The 17,349-nt window shown below is 51.1% G+C and overlaps 1 protein-coding gene across 1 annotated transcript in view; it reads left to right on the forward strand.

The window, feature by feature from the left end:
- The window catches only part of Baz1b (bromodomain adjacent to zinc finger domain 1B), a 61,094-nt gene extending 45,693 nt beyond the window's left edge, over positions 1–15,401 (forward strand). Inside the window, exons 12-19 of the mRNA XM_042686490.1 lie at positions 742–919; positions 1,605–1,787; positions 7,662–7,809; positions 8,610–8,757; positions 10,476–10,603; positions 12,721–12,872; positions 13,600–13,703; positions 13,811–15,401. Coding sequence (XP_042542424.1) covers positions 742–919; positions 1,605–1,787; positions 7,662–7,809; positions 8,610–8,757; positions 10,476–10,603; positions 12,721–12,872; positions 13,600–13,703; positions 13,811–14,168 — 1,399 coding nt within the window. The 3' untranslated portion in view covers positions 14,169–15,401. The remainder of the gene's footprint in view (positions 1–741; positions 920–1,604; positions 1,788–7,661; positions 7,810–8,609; positions 8,758–10,475; positions 10,604–12,720; positions 12,873–13,599; positions 13,704–13,810) is intronic.
- The last annotated feature ends 1,948 nt before the right edge of the window (positions 15,402–17,349 follow it).

A 17,349-nucleotide genomic window follows, 5' to 3' on the forward strand; every position in this document is an offset into this window, starting at 1 on the left:
ACAGTGTGAGGCCCTGAGTTCAACAAAAAAGAAAAATCCAAAAATCCTGCTTTCTGGAGGGATTGCTAGAGGCTTTATCTGAAGCTGCACTCCTCCAGAGAATCCACATTTGCAAGTTGGTGCCAAGAAATTAGAGCCATTTGAACTTCTCTGCTTAGAGCTCTTCAGACACACAAAGAAGTGGACTGGGTATGAAGCCCACACCAACATCTTCAGAAAAGTAAAGATGAGTCCTTTGAATAACCTCACCTGTAGACCACAGACATCCGTACCAAGTGCAGCCAAAGCTCAGGGCTCCTTTTTCTTAGTAACAGATTTGCAGTATCACTTTGCTGGTCAGCTGGAGATGGGGTATGACAAGTGTTTCTATTGGGACACCTTGTGTAACTAATCCTTAGATCCTTGATCCCCAGATCTCAGACTACTAAGTACAATTACAGGCATGAGTCACTGGCACCTGGCTTAAGAAGCTGTTTCAGAATGAAGGAAATTTGATATTTTGTATAGAAAAAACATACCAAGGGAAAACAAAGAGATTTCAGTTTACTAGAAACAAAACACATCATTCATCCAAGTAATAGAAAGTTGTTTTTCTGTCAGTATTGTTATTTGAAGTCAAGACCTTGTACTTGCTAGGCAGGTGCTTTGCATTTGAGTCATACCCTCAACCCCAAGTAATTGGGATTTCCTGAACACTTTGAAAGGTTTCTTCTCTCCTTTCCTTTGCCCAAACTCTTACAGGTACCACGATATTATTCACTCCATTCATTTGGCTCGGAAGCCAAATTTGGGTCTAAGATCCTGTGATGGCAACCAGGAGCTCTTGAACTTTCTCAGGAGTGATCTCATTGAAGTAGCGACAAGGCTGCAGAAGGGAGGCCTTGGATATGTAGAGGAAACAGCGGAGTTTGAAGCCCGGGTAAGCACAGCACCCTGTGGAGCACCGTCCCAGTGTCCTGTACGTGTATTGCTAGCAGTGTGCTGGTAGATGACATGATGCTGTCCCAAAACATATAGGCGTACTTTTTTATTTATCTGGATATGTGCTAAAAATCAATCCCACATCTTCTGATGTTGGGGGGTTTTTTGTTTGTATTTCTGTAAAGCAGTATTTTTTTAATTGGCATACCTCATGGGACTGGCAGGATAGTATGCAGTATGGAAGAGGCTGTTTTTAGCTGGAGGTGCTGCGTTCAAACCCAACCCCTCCCCCCAGCCCCACGATTCTGATAGCGTGATTTAGCTGGCTCTTGTCTCAGAAAAACATAATGTCGATGTGCACCTTAGAGGGCATGACCGCCTGCGAGTGGAAAGCCAGCGCGATTGCGTTCTCAGTCTGTGCATTCAGGCAGCCCCTTGCACATAGAGGCACTCAGGTTCCTGAAGTGGACAGGATTTGCGAATTCTGTGACCTTTCTGTGAATTTTCCTTCACTGGGGAGGAGGAAGAGTCAATGATTTCAACTGTGTTGTCCATTTTGTGAGCTCAGGAATGCGAGTGAATGGTGCCATGGCCCTTTGAACCTGGCTAGAGACATTGCATTGAAAGCCAACCGCTTTCGTCTTTCTCTTGGCCTCATCTAATGTTTAAACCATTTTCTGTAGGTCATTTCCTTAGAGAAGCTGAAGGATTTTGGTGAGTGTGTCATTGCCCTTCAGGCCAGTGTGATAAAGAAATTTCTACAAGGCTTCATGGCTCCCAAGCAGAAGAGAAGAAAACTCCAAAGTGAAGATTCTGTAAAAACTGAGGAATTGGATGAAGAGAAAAAAATGGTAGAAGAAGCAAAGGTATTTAGTCACCACTAGTTCATGATGGTGCAAAAGACTATGACTTGGTTTTCAGTTGTTCTAACCCTCTGTATACTTCTTAGCTGCTTCTAGCACTATACCCTGAACCTTGAGTGGAAGAGTTGTGCTGGAATTTGAACTCAGGGCCTTGCACTTGGTAGGCAAGTGCTCTAACCTGATTTTTGTTTGTTTTTGAGATAGGGTTTCACTTGCTGCCCAGCTGTGCCTGGGTGCAGTCACCTGGTGTTATATTTTCCAGTAGCTGGAATAACAGGCATGTCACTGTGTTCAATTAAGAAGGCTTATGGGGGCTGGGAAGGTGACTGAGTGGTAGAGTGCTTGCTTTGCATGCATGAGGTTCTGGGTTTGATTCCTCAGCACCACATAAACAGAAAAAGCTGGAAGTGGCACTGTGGCTCAAGTGCTAGACTTGAGCTAAAGAGCTGAGGGACAGTGTCCAGGCCCAGAGTTCAGGCCCCATGACCAACCAAAAAGGCTTATGGGCTTCTTTCTGCCTAGGCGAGGCTGTCCTTGAACCAAGTCATCTTATTCTCAGCCTGCTAAGTAGTTAGGTTTACAGGTGTGAGCCACCAGTGCTGACTGGTGTTTCTTTTTAAAGTATCGCTCTACTGAATTGATAGTTTTCAAACTGGTATGTATCTAGGGCTATGGGTCAGAGGACTGTGCTGCCTCCCACATACACACACACACACACTCCTACACACCAGAGCCTGACACACACACACACACACACACACACACACACACACACTCCTACACACCAGAGCCTGTTTCTCTTCTAAAAGGTAGTGATGTGGTTTTTAAGTTATTTTGAAAGTTGTATGAAATACACATGATGTAGACTTTTCCTGTTGTATGTGCAGTTCTATACATTAACTGTAGCACTGTGTTAGCAGTCTGTCTCTATGGTTTCCTTATCTTCCCACCCTGGAGCCTGCCCACCCTGCTTCTGCTCTTGGGCAAACACCCTGGAGTGCTGACACTGTTCCCTCTCCCTGTCTTCCTGAGTGTGATTCAGGAAAAATCATGTCAGTGCAGAGGTAAGGCAGTGCAGAGAAGAAAAGTTCGGGAGACCTAGAGGTTTCATTCTTAGCTGCCATTGTCTCTCCTTTCCCCTCCCTGTGACCTGAGGGCTTTTAAGCACTGCTAACCTCTCCAGTGACATCAGATACTGTAGGATTATCTGTCTCCTTAGTCGAATCTTTTCCCCTTAGGCCTTTCGTTACATCATCTTTTTTCTTAATGTGTATTTGCAAAGAGTTTCTTCTCTCACCATTTCCTGTAGTTTTCTTCTGAGAACTAATAGGTACAGGATGCCCATTAGCTCTTCTTGAGTACTAAACCCCATAGCAAAGCATTCTTGGTGTAGGGAGGGAAATGTGGGCCTCCTGCAGGTCTAGACACCAGGAATGTAGAAATGGAAAATAAATTAGGTCCATCCAGCACCTCCAGTGTCTTCAGGAACCTGGTATTCTGCTCTGCACACCCACAAGGTCAGCTCTGCCCCAGCTCAAACATTTCCCACTGTCCTCTGCTTTGAAAGTTTCCACTTAGCAGCAGTCCAGCTATTCAGCTGGCAGCAAGCTGCTCACAGAAGCCTTTCATTCAGGCTTCAGTTTTCTTCTTTATAAAAATGGACTGAGCCGGGCGTCAATTCCTCACGCCTATAATCCTAGCTACTCAGGAGGCTGAGATCTGAGGATCGCAGTTCAAAGCCAGCCCAGGCAGGAAAGTCCAAGAGACTCTTATCTCCAAAAAACCACCAGAAAACTGAAAGTGGCACTGTGGTTCAAGTGGTAGAGAGCTCGCCTTGAGCTGAAGAGCTGAGGGACAGTGCCCAGGCCTAGTTCAAGCCCCATGACTGACCCAAAAAAAAAAAAAGTAGACTGAGCCGGTCACTGGTTGCTCACTCCTATAATCCTAGCTACTCAGGAGGCTGAGATCTGAGGATCACGGTTCAAAGCCAGCCCAGACAGAAAAGTCTGTGAGACTCTGATCTCCAATAAACCACTAGAAAACCGGAAGTAGTGCTGTGGCTCAAGAGGTAGAGCGCTCGCCTTGAGCTGAAGAGCACAGGGACAGCGCCCAGGCTCAGAGTTCAAGCCCCACAACCAAAAAAAAAAAAAAGACTGTCTGCATTTGTTCCCGACACCTCATTGGATTATTTGTTTGTGGGTACCAGAACTTGAACTCAGAGCTTGGACACAGTGCTTTAGTATTTTTACTTAAGGCTTGTGCTCTATCACTTGAGCCATGCCTTCCACCAGATTTTTTGCTCATTAATTAGAAATCAAGTCTCATAGACTTCTGTTCAGGCTGGCTTTTGAACCTTGATTCTCCAAATCTTCTGAGTGAGCCACCAGCATCATTTTTTCTCCTCTTACTTACTGAACTGTTTGGATTATTGTGCAATGAGAGAAGTGTTGAGTGTGTACTATAACAAGGTATTAAAAATGACCCATTATGTATAATGCCAATGGTATTGGCTTGCAAATCTTGAGACCTGGCCCAGAGTTGGTGTGAAAACTTGAACAGACTTTGTTCCCTGTAAAGTACCAAGGGTGATTTTTCAGCAACCACAACATGGAAACAACCCAAGTGTTGGCAAAAGAACAAAGAAAATGCACACAATGTGTGGTAAAATCTTATTTTCAGTAAGGTAGAATAAACCACTGTTACTCACCTTGTGAATGAACATATAAAGGGTGCTCTGGAGAGAAGCCCCTGTTCATAGCCCACATTTTCTTCAAGTTCCTAAAAATAACAATGAAATTGAATGAGTTCTAGGATGCCCACATATTTTAATGGATAGGAAATGACTAGGAAGTAAAAAGCACATGATGTGTATGCCTATAAAGGACTTTTTCAGTGTACACTACCACAGCTGTCCATTAGAGGGCAGAAAAGCCTGACTTTCATCCCTAAAATTCTTTTCCTTTTCTCCTTCTGGTCCGAGGCCTTAACCTCAGGGCCTGAGCACTGTTCTTGAGCCTCTCTGTGTGTTCTCAAGGCTAGCACTGTACCACTTGAGCCACAGCACAACTTCGGGCTCTTTCTGTTTATGTGGCACTGAGGAATTGAACCCAGGGCTTTACGCATGTTAGGCAAGCATACTACCACTAAGCCACATTCCCAGCCCCTAAAATCCTTAAATCTGTATGCCCTTGAAAAGATCTGGGGACTGTGTGGTTCAAGTTGTAAAGAAGGAAAGATGGATTGGGGTCTGTAGTCCTATGAGTTTACCTCTGCAACCCTGGGAAGGCAAGTGAGGCAGTCGTCCCTGTGAACGCATTGCACTCAGGAGTTGTAAACAGAAAAGGAAGGAAATTGTGCTTGCTTCCAAAGCTGATCTCCAGCCAGGCACCGTCTATAATCCCACCTACTGAGATCTGAGGATCACAATTAGAAGCCAGCTCCTCCAGGAAAGTCCGTGAGACATTTATCTCCCATTAACCAGAAAAAGACTGGAACTGAAGCAGTGGCTTAAGTGGTAGTGTGTGGCCTTAAACAAAAGAGCCAAGTGAGAATTTAAGGCCTTGAATCCCAGTTCCAGCGCGCACACACGCTCGCACACACACTCACACACAGTTTCACAATGAAACAACATTTGTGTTCCCTCAAAACATTTTGTAGAGGAGGGTGTGCTGTTAGTTGCTGAAATCCCCTTTCCCTGTTGTGTTTATGTGGTTGTCTTGGGGTGGGAGGAGACACAGAATGTATCCTGCTGATGAAGTAAAGCTGGCAGAAGGCTTTGTAGATACTATTTACCATTTCTGGGTCCTGGGAGCTTGGGTTGTGTGTGGCACATATTCCTTGTCTGAACCCAGATTCTGTTAGCTGTGTAATATTGTTGTATAAATAGCACACAGATGTCCCTACATTTAACTTTTTTTTTTGGTGGGGCGGGGGGTCTGGTCATGGGGCCTGAACTCTGGGCCTGGGCGCTGTCCCTCAGCTCTTCAGCTCAAGGCTAGCCCTCTACCACTTGAGCCACAGCGCCACTTCCGGCTTTTTTCTTTTTGCTTATGTGGTGCTGAGGAATTGAACCCAGGGCCTCATGCATGCAAGGCAAGTGCTCTACCACTGAGCCACCTTCCCAGCCCCACATTTAACTTTTTTTAAAAATTTATTTATGTGCCGGGCACTAGTGGCTCACGCCTATAATCCTAGCTATTCAGGAGGCTAAGATCTGAGGATCACGGTTCAAAGCCAGCCCGGGCAGGAGAGACTGTGAGACTCCTATCTCCAATAAAACCACCAGAAAACCGGAAGTGGCGCTGTAGCTCAAGTGGTAGAGCACTCGCCTTGAGCTGAAGAGCTGAGAGACAGCGCCCAGGCCCAGAGTTCAAGCCCCACGACCGACAAAAAAAAAAACAAAAAAAAATTATTTATGTGGTACTAAGGAATTGAACCCATGGCCTTATGCATGCTAGGCAAGCACTCTACCACTAAGCCACACTCCCCAGCCCCATAACTGTGTTTTTAAGTGATGTCACCAGAAGTAACTATTCCTGCTCCTACATCTCCTCCCTCCCCTCAGTGTTGGAGTAGTAGTCTTGAACAAGTCCTTTGTTCTTGGGAGCCATGATTATTGCCATTTCTGGGGTTTGAATCTCAGCATTGAGCTTGCTAGGCAAGTAGGCTATCACATGAGCCATGCCTTCAGCTCTTTTTTAGATTTTTAAAATTGTTACCATAAAGGTGATGTACAGAGGGGTTACAGTTAAATAAGTCAGGTAAAGGGCATTTTTTTTTTTTAGACAGTGTCACCCATTCCCTCCCTCTCTCCGGTTTTTCCCTCCCACCTCCACCACAACTTGTGTAGTTCATTTCCAACATAATGTCTAGTGAGTACCACTGCTGCATTTGTTTACCCTTTGTTCCTCCATTTTTGTGCATGTACACTCCCTTCCCCAAAGACAGATAAACAAGACAGAAATGATAACAAAACAGAGGAAGAGGCCTCTTGTTTCCATTTCCTGGGGTTTGTTTTAGATTTCCCCCTCCCCACCCCAAGCTGAGAACCAAACTCAAGGCCTTGTACTTGCCAGGCAAGTGCTCTTCTAGTAAGGTAAATGCCTAACCCCTTGATTTTTTTTTTTTTTTTTTTAATAGGTTCTATGTTTGTCTCAGGGCTAGCTCACCTAGACTATGATTTACTGTGATTATTTACACTTCCTGTGTAGCTGGGATGATAGGCGTAAGCCACCATGCCCAGCTTTAATCTGATCTCATGATAAACACCCCTGCTAGCCTCAACACCACACCCACACCTTCCTTCCCCCCCACCCCCCATCCCCAGATGAATGGGTGGATTTGTGCTACTCTGTTTTTGTTTGTTTGTTTGGGGGTTCCGGTTGTGGGGCCTGAACTCTTGACCTGGGTGCTGTCCCTCAGCTCTTCAGCTCAATGCTAGGGCTCTACCACTTGAGCCACAGCCCCACTTCCGGCTTTTTGTCTTTTTGCTTATGTGGTGCTGAGGAATCCAAGCCGTGGCTTCATGCATGCAAGGCAAGCACTCTACCTCTGAGTCACCTTCCCAGCCCCAAGGATTTGTGCTACTCTGGAAGGCAGTTGTCCTCAGAATTATTTCTACCCCGGGGGTTGGGGGAGGATTGGGTGGGGGGGCGAGGGGAGGCTGGGAAGGGATGGGAAGGGGAAACAAAGGAGGAGGCTACAATGCTTGATAAGAAATGTACTCATTATCTTGCCCATGTAATTGTAACCCCTCTGTACAGTATGTTCACAATAAAAAATAAAAAAAAAATTTTTTTTAAGAATTATTTCTACCCCTTTCTAGTCTTAAGTGTTCTCTCATTGGAGTAACGCTGGCCTGCTTTGCTCTCTGTTTAGGTTGCATCTGCACTGGAAAAATGGAAGACAGCAATCCGTGAAGCTCAGACATTTTCCAGAATGCACGTTTTACTCGGGATGCTCGATGCCTGCATCAAATGGGATATGTCAGCAGAAAACGCTCGATGCAAAGTTTGTCGAAAGAAAGGTATGTTTTGATCAGATTGGTTCATCTGAGTCTATTCAGATTGGTTCATCTGAGTCTATTACAGGGATGGGATTTCTGGTCTCAATTCTTGCCTCTAAATGGGTTGTGGAACAGTTTCTCCCTCCTGAGGATCTGTTGGGTGCCAGTCCACAGACCCTCCTGGGGGATAGAGAGGTCTTGGTTCCTCAGTGTGCAGCAGGATCAGCTGCTCCCTTCAGTCCAGATTGCCTAGAGACCAAAACTATTTCGTCTAAAATTGGTATTTTTCTTAAAATCTCAGCACTTTGGTCATCCCTAAGGTGAAGTGGTGATCCTCCAGCAGGGGGCAGTGTTTGTACATCATGGCAGATCCAGGCCAAGTGCTGACTAGATGGTACCAAGCAGGCTGGGATGGGAAGGAGGTCTGTAGAGCAGTTGTGGACACTGATGTAAGGGAAGGTTAGCCCAAGACTGGCCTACCCCAGGAAATTGATGAGCTTGGTGGCTTGGCATATGGGAGCCATGCCTGACACCCCACGGGTGGACAGGGGAGAAGGCTGCACAGTTCCTTGCCATCGTTCACTGTTGTCTTGTCCTAGTCTTGAGTAGATTTGGAGAAGTGGAGAAGTTAGGAAGCGTGGGAAACGCTCGTCCTACGTTCCCTGGTGGTAGTTGGGTGTACGCCACATCTCTTTTCAAAAGATGGACTTGACAAAAAGATCTGCTGCCGTAGGGCAGCCCCTGTGCATGCTTGTCCTGCTGCTTTGGCTCAGTGGCCCTTGCTGCGCTGCCGCAGGCTCACAGCTTTTATCTCTCTGCAGGTGAGGATGACAAACTGATCTTGTGTGACGAGTGTAATAAAGCCTTCCACCTGTTTTGTCTGAGGCCAGCCCTCTATGAAGTACCAGATGGTGAGTGGCAGTGCCCAGCCTGCCAGCCTGCCACTGCCAGGCGCAATTCCCGGGGCAGGTGAGACTTCCTTCTTTCCAAAATAAGTAAGCTTCTATTACTCCAGCTAAGTGATTGTGAGGAGCTTAGCATTCTCCTTTGAAGTGCCCAGCCCACTGATTAATGGTGCAGTGGTGGGGCTCCTGGTGCACACTCTAAATTTGGATGAATTACTGACATTCACATTGGCCACATGGCTGGTCTTCTTGACCATACTGCCTTTTCCCCCTCTCTTCTGCCTCCATGCTGCCTCCTCTTTCTTCTTCATAGTTACTTTGTAACCAGTCACTGCTTCCCACCCCACCCCCACCCCAGCTCTGCTTTGAACTCCACTCTTTCCTGCATGTCAGCTAACCTGCCTAGCATCCTCCATCCCACATGAGTGAGTGAGTCACCTTTGCTGCTTGCCATCCCTCCACCTCTGCCCTTTACCCCGGGTCCTGCATGCCCCTCCAGTTGCCCTTCCTGCCTCCTACACGCCTGTCTCACTTATCCCAGCTCTTGTGGCCACAGAGTGCCAAGCAGAGAGCACAGATGAGGTTTGGTTTTTATTTCTTTCGGTTTCAGGGCTTGAACTCAGGGCCTGGGCACTGTCCCCAAGCCTCTTTGTGCTCAAGGCTAGTGCTCCACCACTGGAGCTGCAGTGCCACTTCCAGTTTTTGAGTGGTTAATTGGAGATAAGAGTCTCACAAGGACTTTCTGCCTTGGCTGGCTTCAAACCATGATCCTCAGATCTCAGCCTCTTGAGTAGCTAGGAATTACAGGCATGAGCCACTGGCAAGCAGCTCATAGATGAGTTTTTCTACAGTTTCTAGAGTTTCAGGGCCTGGGCTGTGCTGGGTATGCTCATTGCAGGTGACTTACTGTTCACACACTCTGGGGCTTTGCTCCATCCTGGAATAGTGCCTCAGCCCAGCACTCCCCTACCCTCTTGTGAGCTGCCACCCCCCAGCCTGGCTCGGAAGGTCAGTCCTCATCTCTGCCCAGACTGCCCTCCTGCGCCAGCTGAGGGCTCATCTCCAAAGCAGATCATGGCGGCCATCATTCAGTCACACTGGCCCCAGACACTGCAGCCAGTTCCAAGAAGAGGCAGAGCCCAATCTGCACTTGATGTGGCCACACACAGGGCCTTGGGAGAAGAGAGACACCCGATGTTTGCCAAGTGTGAGCCTTGTTTTCCATACCACAGATGAAGGTTATGAAAGGGCGGCCCAGAGGCGCCTTGATCCCCCAGGAAGGGCGGGTCCCTTTGATCCTGCCCCCCCTTGCAGGGTCCTGGGTTTTCTCACTCCATTCCAGCTCCCCTCAGATGAGGCCTGCTGCTCTTGGTGGCGGGGCTCAGTTGGGGCAGCTGTTCTGGGCTGGGATTACCATTGCTTTGATGTCTGGTCATCTGCAAGCTGTCTCCACTCCTGGCCGGCAGCCATCAAGGTAGAGGAACACCTGTCCGCATGCATGCATCCCTCCACCCTCACAGAGCCTGAAATGCCACCCACTGGGGCTCTTCTGTGAGACAGTGGTTATGTTGTATATGATTTTGTGGGGGTGTAGGTTTGCATTTTGGTCTTGATTTCTATGGAGCAACATGCTTGAGGCCTCCTGTCTTGGGACCTTCTCTCTTCTGGCGTCAGCTCTGTCAAGCCTGTGATGAGTGAGTCTTTCTAGGACCCCTGTAGGATGGTGGCCCTTTTCAGGCCTGCTTTGTGCAAACTGTTCTGACCTGCTTTTCCTCCTCACAGGAACTACACGGAGGAGTCCACCTCCGGGGACAGTGATGACGCAGAGAGCAATTCAGAGGTGGAGGAGGAAGAAGAGGAGGAGGGGGAGGAGGAAGAGGAGGAGGACTACGAGGTGGCTGGCTTGCGGCGTAAGTGTGGAGTTGTGTGGTTGCCTCCCAGTCTCCAGGCTAAGCTGCCCATGGCTAGTCCCTTAGCTCTGTGTGTGTCTGTGTGTCTGTCCATCTCCTGAAGCTTGAACTCGACCTGAATGCCTGTCCTTGAGCTTTTGTGCTCAAGGCTAGTGTTCTACCAGAGCTCCCTCCACTTCTAGCTTCTTGGTAGTTTATTGGAGATAAGTCTCACAGACTTTACTGCCCAGGCTGGCTGGCTTTGAACCACAGTCCTCAGATCTCAGCCTCCTGAGCAGTTGGGATTTCAGCTGTGAGCCACGGGTGCCCAGTCTCACTGTCTTCCTTTATTCTGGGGCTGTGGGCTCACAACTGCAATGGCTCAGAAGACATTCAGGATGCCATTGTCAGCACCTGCCTCCGTGGGGTGCAGGGGCATGTGGGCATGAGCTTGCAGTCTATGCATGGGGAAGTCTGGGCCCTTGCCATGTCCATCTTGTCCCATGGTTCAGGGTGGTGCTGCTTTTAGAGTGTCTTTTGCCTACCTCATCTTTCTGGAGTGGCGGGTCTGCCCCTAGCTGAGGGCGGGAGGATGTGGGGTGTGTGGGGGAGGAGGAGGAGGAGGCTGAGGTCTGGGTGGTATCAGGAGGAGATGGCTTCGCCCTGTGAGTGTGCCATGTGGTACATGGGTGTTAGTGATGAGTCCTGTTGGCCTGGTTGACCTCCAGTCCAGCCTTTCCAAGCCCACTGTCAGCAGCTGACCACACGAATTACCCTCGCAGTTCTGAGGTCATCTCACTGGCAACCCCATTGCCCACCCTGTATGGCTCTCAGTAAGGCCAGGCGTGGCGCTTTAGGTTCTGCCTTCTCCAGGCCATGGGCATCTACAGCAGACAATGTGTAACAGTGCTGCTGCCGCCGCCACTGCCACCGCCACTGCTGCTTTTCCAGCCAGGGATTGCTCTTTTTCAGAGAAGCACTTTGCTTTCTTCTCCAGACTTCTTGGTTCTGTCTTCCAAAGGTTAGGGGATGTTTGGTGCTTAAGTATAGTCCAGAAGTAGAGTGGGGAGCTGCCTGTGGTCTCTATGCTGTGGTGCCAGCACCCTCTGCCCTCCTGTCAGCTCCCACCATCCTCCGTTCATGAGCAGACCTGGTGGGAAATGGCTTCTCGAAGCCTTGAGCATCCTTGCTGCACACCACCCTGGGGTGCCCTGAGGAATGTTGGGCACCTGCCGTCTAGCACCTGGCGCACACCAGACACAAATGTCCTCGGTGAGGCCCCATGGGGATGATGAATGTGCCTGGCACCCTGTCTAGTGCTCAGAACGCAAGAAAACACTGGAGCCAGGCCTGGCCTTCCGGAAGGTCTTTGCCAGCTTTTCTCTAAAAAAAGGTACCAGTGGCTTATCCCACCTACTCAGGATGCTCAGATCTGAAAACCGAAGACTAAAGTTTCACACCAGCCTGGGCAGGAAAGTCCATGAGATTCTTACCTCCAGTTAACTAGCGAGAAGTGGAGCTGGGCCTCAAATGGTAAAGCTCAGAGTTCCAGCCCTACCACCAGCAAGGAGAAGGAAAAAGAATGAAGTAGTGGGTGGGGTCGATGAAGCTATGAGACAGGGCCAGCATCACCACACCATACAGCTCCCCTCTCGGAGGGCACGCTGAGGCTGGGCTTGGCAGCAGGAGTCCGGCTGCCCATGGTGAGTGGGTTACAGTGGACTCTGCAGGTTCCTCATTTTGTGGAGTTCATTTGAGCAGGGAGGCTCAGAGGCAGCCTTCAGAAAGGGCTTCGGGTGCTCCATCCCCTGGTTGCTTTCTTTTGGCAATACTGAGGTTTGAACTCAGGGCTGTATGTTTGTAGGCTGGCACAGCACCTCTGAGCCACACCCTGGTTGTGTTTTTGCTGGTTATTTTTAGGATAGGGTCTTGCTTCCTGCAGTGCACAGACCTAAGCCAAGATCCACCTATTTTAAGCTGATAGAGTCCAGCTTCCATTCCATGGAGACAAGGCTCTGAGGAATTCTCTGCCTGGGGTAGCCTGCTGCCTGACCTCTTGCTGCCTGTATGTGGTGGGGAGCATGAGCCCCACGGGGCTCCCTCCTGGTCCAGCCTTACTTACTCCTTGTTTCCTTCAGTGAGGCCTCGAAAGCTCATCCGGGGCCGGCAGTGTGTCATCCCTACCACAGCCCGGCCTGGGCGGCCACCCGGCAAAAAATCACATACCACCAGGAGACCACGGCCCAAGGGAGCCCCTGTCCCTGCCGATGACTCTGAGCTGGACGAGCTGGTGAGTGAGTGCTCCCTGCCCTCCCGCTGTTCAGCGATACCCAAGGCAGCAACAGGTGGAGGCCCGAGGCTGCTGCTGCCTCCTTCTTCTCCTTCCCTCCCCCTCCCCTCTCCTGCTGCTGCTGCTCCTCCTCCTCTTTTTCCTCGCAGTGCTGTCACCCCACCTTCTCCCCCCCCCCCCCCCCCCCCCCCCCACACACACACACACACACAGGCAAGCTGCTGCACTGGCTCTGCTAGTTGGGGGCCGCCTGCCGCTTGTCAAGGATTTAAAATAGTCTGCATGTGTCTGTGGTGGGCCCAGAGGGGCGGCCCCGGAATGCCAGCAATGCGGGTGCTGCCCACAGTTGTCAGGGAGGGGAGGGTGCTGCACCCGGCAGTTCTTAGATCTCACTTTGAACAAGAAGCATACTCTTTTCCCAGATCAAATTAGGATTGGGCTGTAAAAGAGGCCAGGGGATCAAAGAGACCCTCCTGTTCCTGGCCCTCTTGCTGGAAGGCAGAGCTGCTCTTCTTAGCCCCAGGGAGACATGAAGCGCCACCATCCCAGGCCTCAAGGTTGGCTCTGGGTCCAGCACCCACCCCGCTGTGTGTAGCATGGCTAGATTATGGGCCCATCTACTCCACAGGGCCCGCATCCTGGCTGCACTTTAGTTCCCAGCCTAGTGCATCTTGATCAGTGACATCCTCATCATGCCTGCCCACACTCACTCCTTCTTCCACATTAGGTGCTTCAGAGCAAGCGCAGCTCACGGAGGCAGAGCCTGGAGCTGCAGAAGTGCGAGGAGATCTTGCAGAAGATCATCAAGTACCGCTTCAGCTGGCCCTTCCGGTGAGCCACCTGCCCAGCCTTCCCATCAGGCCTCCCTGCCCAGCCCAGCAGCGGGCACCGCGTACCGTGCCTTCCCGGCCGTGCGCTCCATTGGCTTTTCTCCCCAGGGAGCCGGTGACAAGGGATGAGGCAGAGGACTACTATGAGGTGATCACACAGCCCATGGACTTCCAGACGATGCAGAGCAAGTGTGCATGCGGTGGCTACGGCTCTGTGCAGGAGTTCCTCGCCGACATGAAGCAGGTGTTCACCAACGCTGAGCTGTATAACTGCCGTGGCAGCCACGTGCTCAGCTGCACAGCCAAGACGGAGCAGTGCCTGCTGGCGTTGCTGCGCAAGCACCTGCCTGGGCACCCATACGTGCGCAGGAAGCGCCGCAAGGGCCCCGAACCACCTGCCGACGAGCCAGAGGACAGCGATCCTGAGCCCGGTGCAAATGCCCGGGGCCGGAGGCAAAGGAAATAGAGGCCAGGCTGGCCTTGGTAAGGGAGTGGAGGTGGGAGGATGGAGGACTGGTGGGGGAGACCACCAGGGGGGGGCACAAGACAAGGGAGGAGGATTTGAAGAAGTGATGGAGAGCGCCAGACATGCCTGCACCCCCGCCCCACCCCACACAGGGCTGGCTTAAGCAAAGCCCTTGGGGAGTCTGGGGTCCTGCTGGCAGTCACTGGGTAGAAAGGGGCCAGCCCTGTGGTCTGAGCACCCCCAGGAGGAGCCCTGTGCACCCCTCCCTGGGGCCCCTACGCCCTTTCCTCCTCCTCTCAGTGAGGGTGCCGGGGAACACAGTGGAGTCCCATGCGCACCAGCATCACGGGACGGCAGCCGTCTTCTGAGGACATCTTGTGGAGTAGAGAGACATTTCCTGGAGCCATTCCTCAGCACCTCTCCTTTGTGAGCCCCCTCGCTGCCTCCGGAAACAAAGCTAAGGCACTTCCCCAGACTGCGGTCCTGCTTGTGATCACACCTACCTTCCCACTGGTCGCCTGGCCGCCAAGCAGCAGATGCCCGGAGCAGAGCGCTGAGTTGTTCAGAGGACTTTTCTAGTTGTTACCTTGCTTGTTTCTCAGCACACTGTATAAAGAGCACCTGTCTGCTCCTCCCACCTCAGCACGCAGGTTTCTACGCGTGCATTGTTCCCTGCCTGCTCCTCCACAGAAACCGCTGGGGTGCCAGCAAGCAGTGGGGTGCAGTGAGGTCCCCACCTGCCCTGCTGCACCTCCTGTTCCCTGGCCCCATCCTGGCTACGCTGTGTTTGTGGGTGTCCACAGGTGGGGGAGCCCAAGCCCCACAGCTGGCCCAGCCTGGGCACAGCCCTGAGAGCGCGTTTGTAGTCTCTCCCTTTTACTGCAGATTTTGATAAAAGTACAAGACAGGGTTTCATTTTCTTTTCTACCAACTCTGGGTTTAGAAAACATGGGCACCTGGGCTCTTCTGTGCCTGTCCGAAGGAAAAGCAGTCTGCGTGGGGATCGCCATTCAGGCGACTGGGTAGAGCCCGTGGACCGGAACTTGCAGGGGGGTCCCTGCCACCCCAGGTCTCCCTCTCTTCCCAGGTCTGCTGGGAGTGCGGACCCCAAGTGGCAGCCCAGCCCCCACCATTGCCCCATTCCTTTACATGGCTCAGGAGGAAGGCAGGCGGGGGCTTGTCATAAGTTGGAATTTCAAATAAACATTATGTACTTGTGTTTCTAAAGAAGCAGCAACATGGGCCGCGCCTCCTTTCGTGACGAGTGAGGTCTGGCCTCAGCCTCCCCCCATTCCATCTGGCACCAGAGGAAGTTAAGATGTGTTCCAGATAAAACTGACAATTTGTGGGGTCCTTTAACTTTGGAGCAATTCCTAACATTCCGAAGTTATTTCCACAGAAAGGTGCTCATTAGTCCTACATGCTCACCTTCCACCAGCACTTGGCTTGTGGGCATGCGTATTATTGAAGCCGCAGGGTTTGTGGGTGCACTGCTGGGTTTTGAGGGGCCACTGGTGTGAGCACCAGCTGGCAAGCAGAGCTGCCTGGCATGGCAAGGCAAATATCAGGCTAAAGGCATATGGTAGGTAGGCCTGGTGCAGGCTCAGCCTCTGGCTGTGGTAGTGGTACCATGTCGGCAGGACCTGCACCTGGTTCTGTGGGCACCTGTGGTGGAACCACTCCTCACCCCACAGGCAGCTATGGGGGCAGGTCCTACCCTGGCCGAGGGCCCCTGACCCCCTCTATCCCTACAGGGCTGTAACCTCGCATGTCCTGGGATGGCAATGAGGCAACATCCATGTCCCACAGTACCCAGCACTTGAGCCTCCCTGGATTGAGGGCCCCAGGATGGAGTTGAGTGAGAAATGCACACAGCCAGCCCTGAGCCTTAATAGTGGTTCACACCCAAGGCCCCGTCCCACAAGAACAGCATTGGGGAGTGAGCACCCCTATCCCCTCCAGCTCCAGGTTGGTCAGGTCTGAGACCTGAACCTTGGTCCAAGCTCAGCCCACAGGGATGGACAGAAGGGGTAGGCCCTTGATGCTCATGCTGCTGGCCCTCATTTCTGGGGTATTTGCTTGTCCCCTTTGTAGGGAAGTCCAGTTGCAGGAGGGTATCGGTTTTCTCCCCACTTGCCTTGCCCAGCTCCTCTAGACACAGTCTCCAAAGTTCCGACCCATAGTAGAAATCCCAAATACTAAGGAGACAGGCACCATCCCGCCCCCAACAGGCTGTGATGCCTCCCCATCAGCCAACTCTCCTTCCCTGCACCAACCATCCTAACCCCAAAGTGGAGCCCCTTGAACCCTTCTCTGCCTGCATCATGTTCCCCAAACCCTCCTTGTCTACTTGGCAAGGAAGAGGGATGCACCTATCCTTTGGTGCTCAGCCTCATGCCTCTTGCTTGCAAGATGTAACTGCTCCCTTAAGACCTGGAGCCATCTTGGTACAGCACCCTCCCATATCCTCCCACTTCTGGAGGTAGGGTGGGCCAGGGCTCCTTGATGCCTCCAGGAAACTCAATCAACAAAGGCCCCGACCATGTGGACAGCAAAGGAAGATGAAGCCATTTGCCTGCAGCTCCCTGGGCAGATGAAGTGCGAGGCTACTGGATTCCCTGTTGAGTGGGCCTCTAAATGGCCTAAGACCTTGAGTTTGAGATGGTCTGGTTGGCACGAAGTTGTGGGCTGCCAGCATAAGAGCTTCCTCTCCTAGGTTGGGTGAGATGGCTCATGTCTGTAATCCCATTTAGGATAGAGTTTTGAGACCAGCCAAGTAAAAAGCTAGGAAGATCATCTCAAGCAGTAAATTGGGCATGGCAATGTGAGTCTAAACTACAGGGCCCTGAGTTTAAACTCCAGCACTGCCAGGAAGCCAAGCTCTGGTGGTTCACACCTGTAAGCCTAGCTACTCAAGAGTCTGAGATCTGAGGTTCATGGTTTGAACCAGCCTGGTCAAGAAAGTCTTGAGTTCTTGTCTCCAATGAACCACCAAAAAGGCAGAGATGCCAGGATCGTACCCTGGACTTTGATTGCAAGTGGCAGGGTCCTTACAAGGACCACCGGGCAGCCCCAGCCTTCCCCAGCATGCTCTGTCTGTGTGTGTGTGTCTGTCTGTCTGTCTGTCTCTCTCTCTCATACACACATACACACCTGTGGTACCCTCTCCGCCCCATCTTTA

This window comes from Dipodomys spectabilis, unplaced genomic scaffold, assembly GCF_019054845.1.
Source record: "Dipodomys spectabilis isolate Male_0828 unplaced genomic scaffold, ASM1905484v1 ptg000098l, whole genome shotgun sequence".
NCBI classification, from domain to species: Eukaryota; Metazoa; Chordata; class Mammalia; order Rodentia; family Heteromyidae; genus Dipodomys; species Dipodomys spectabilis.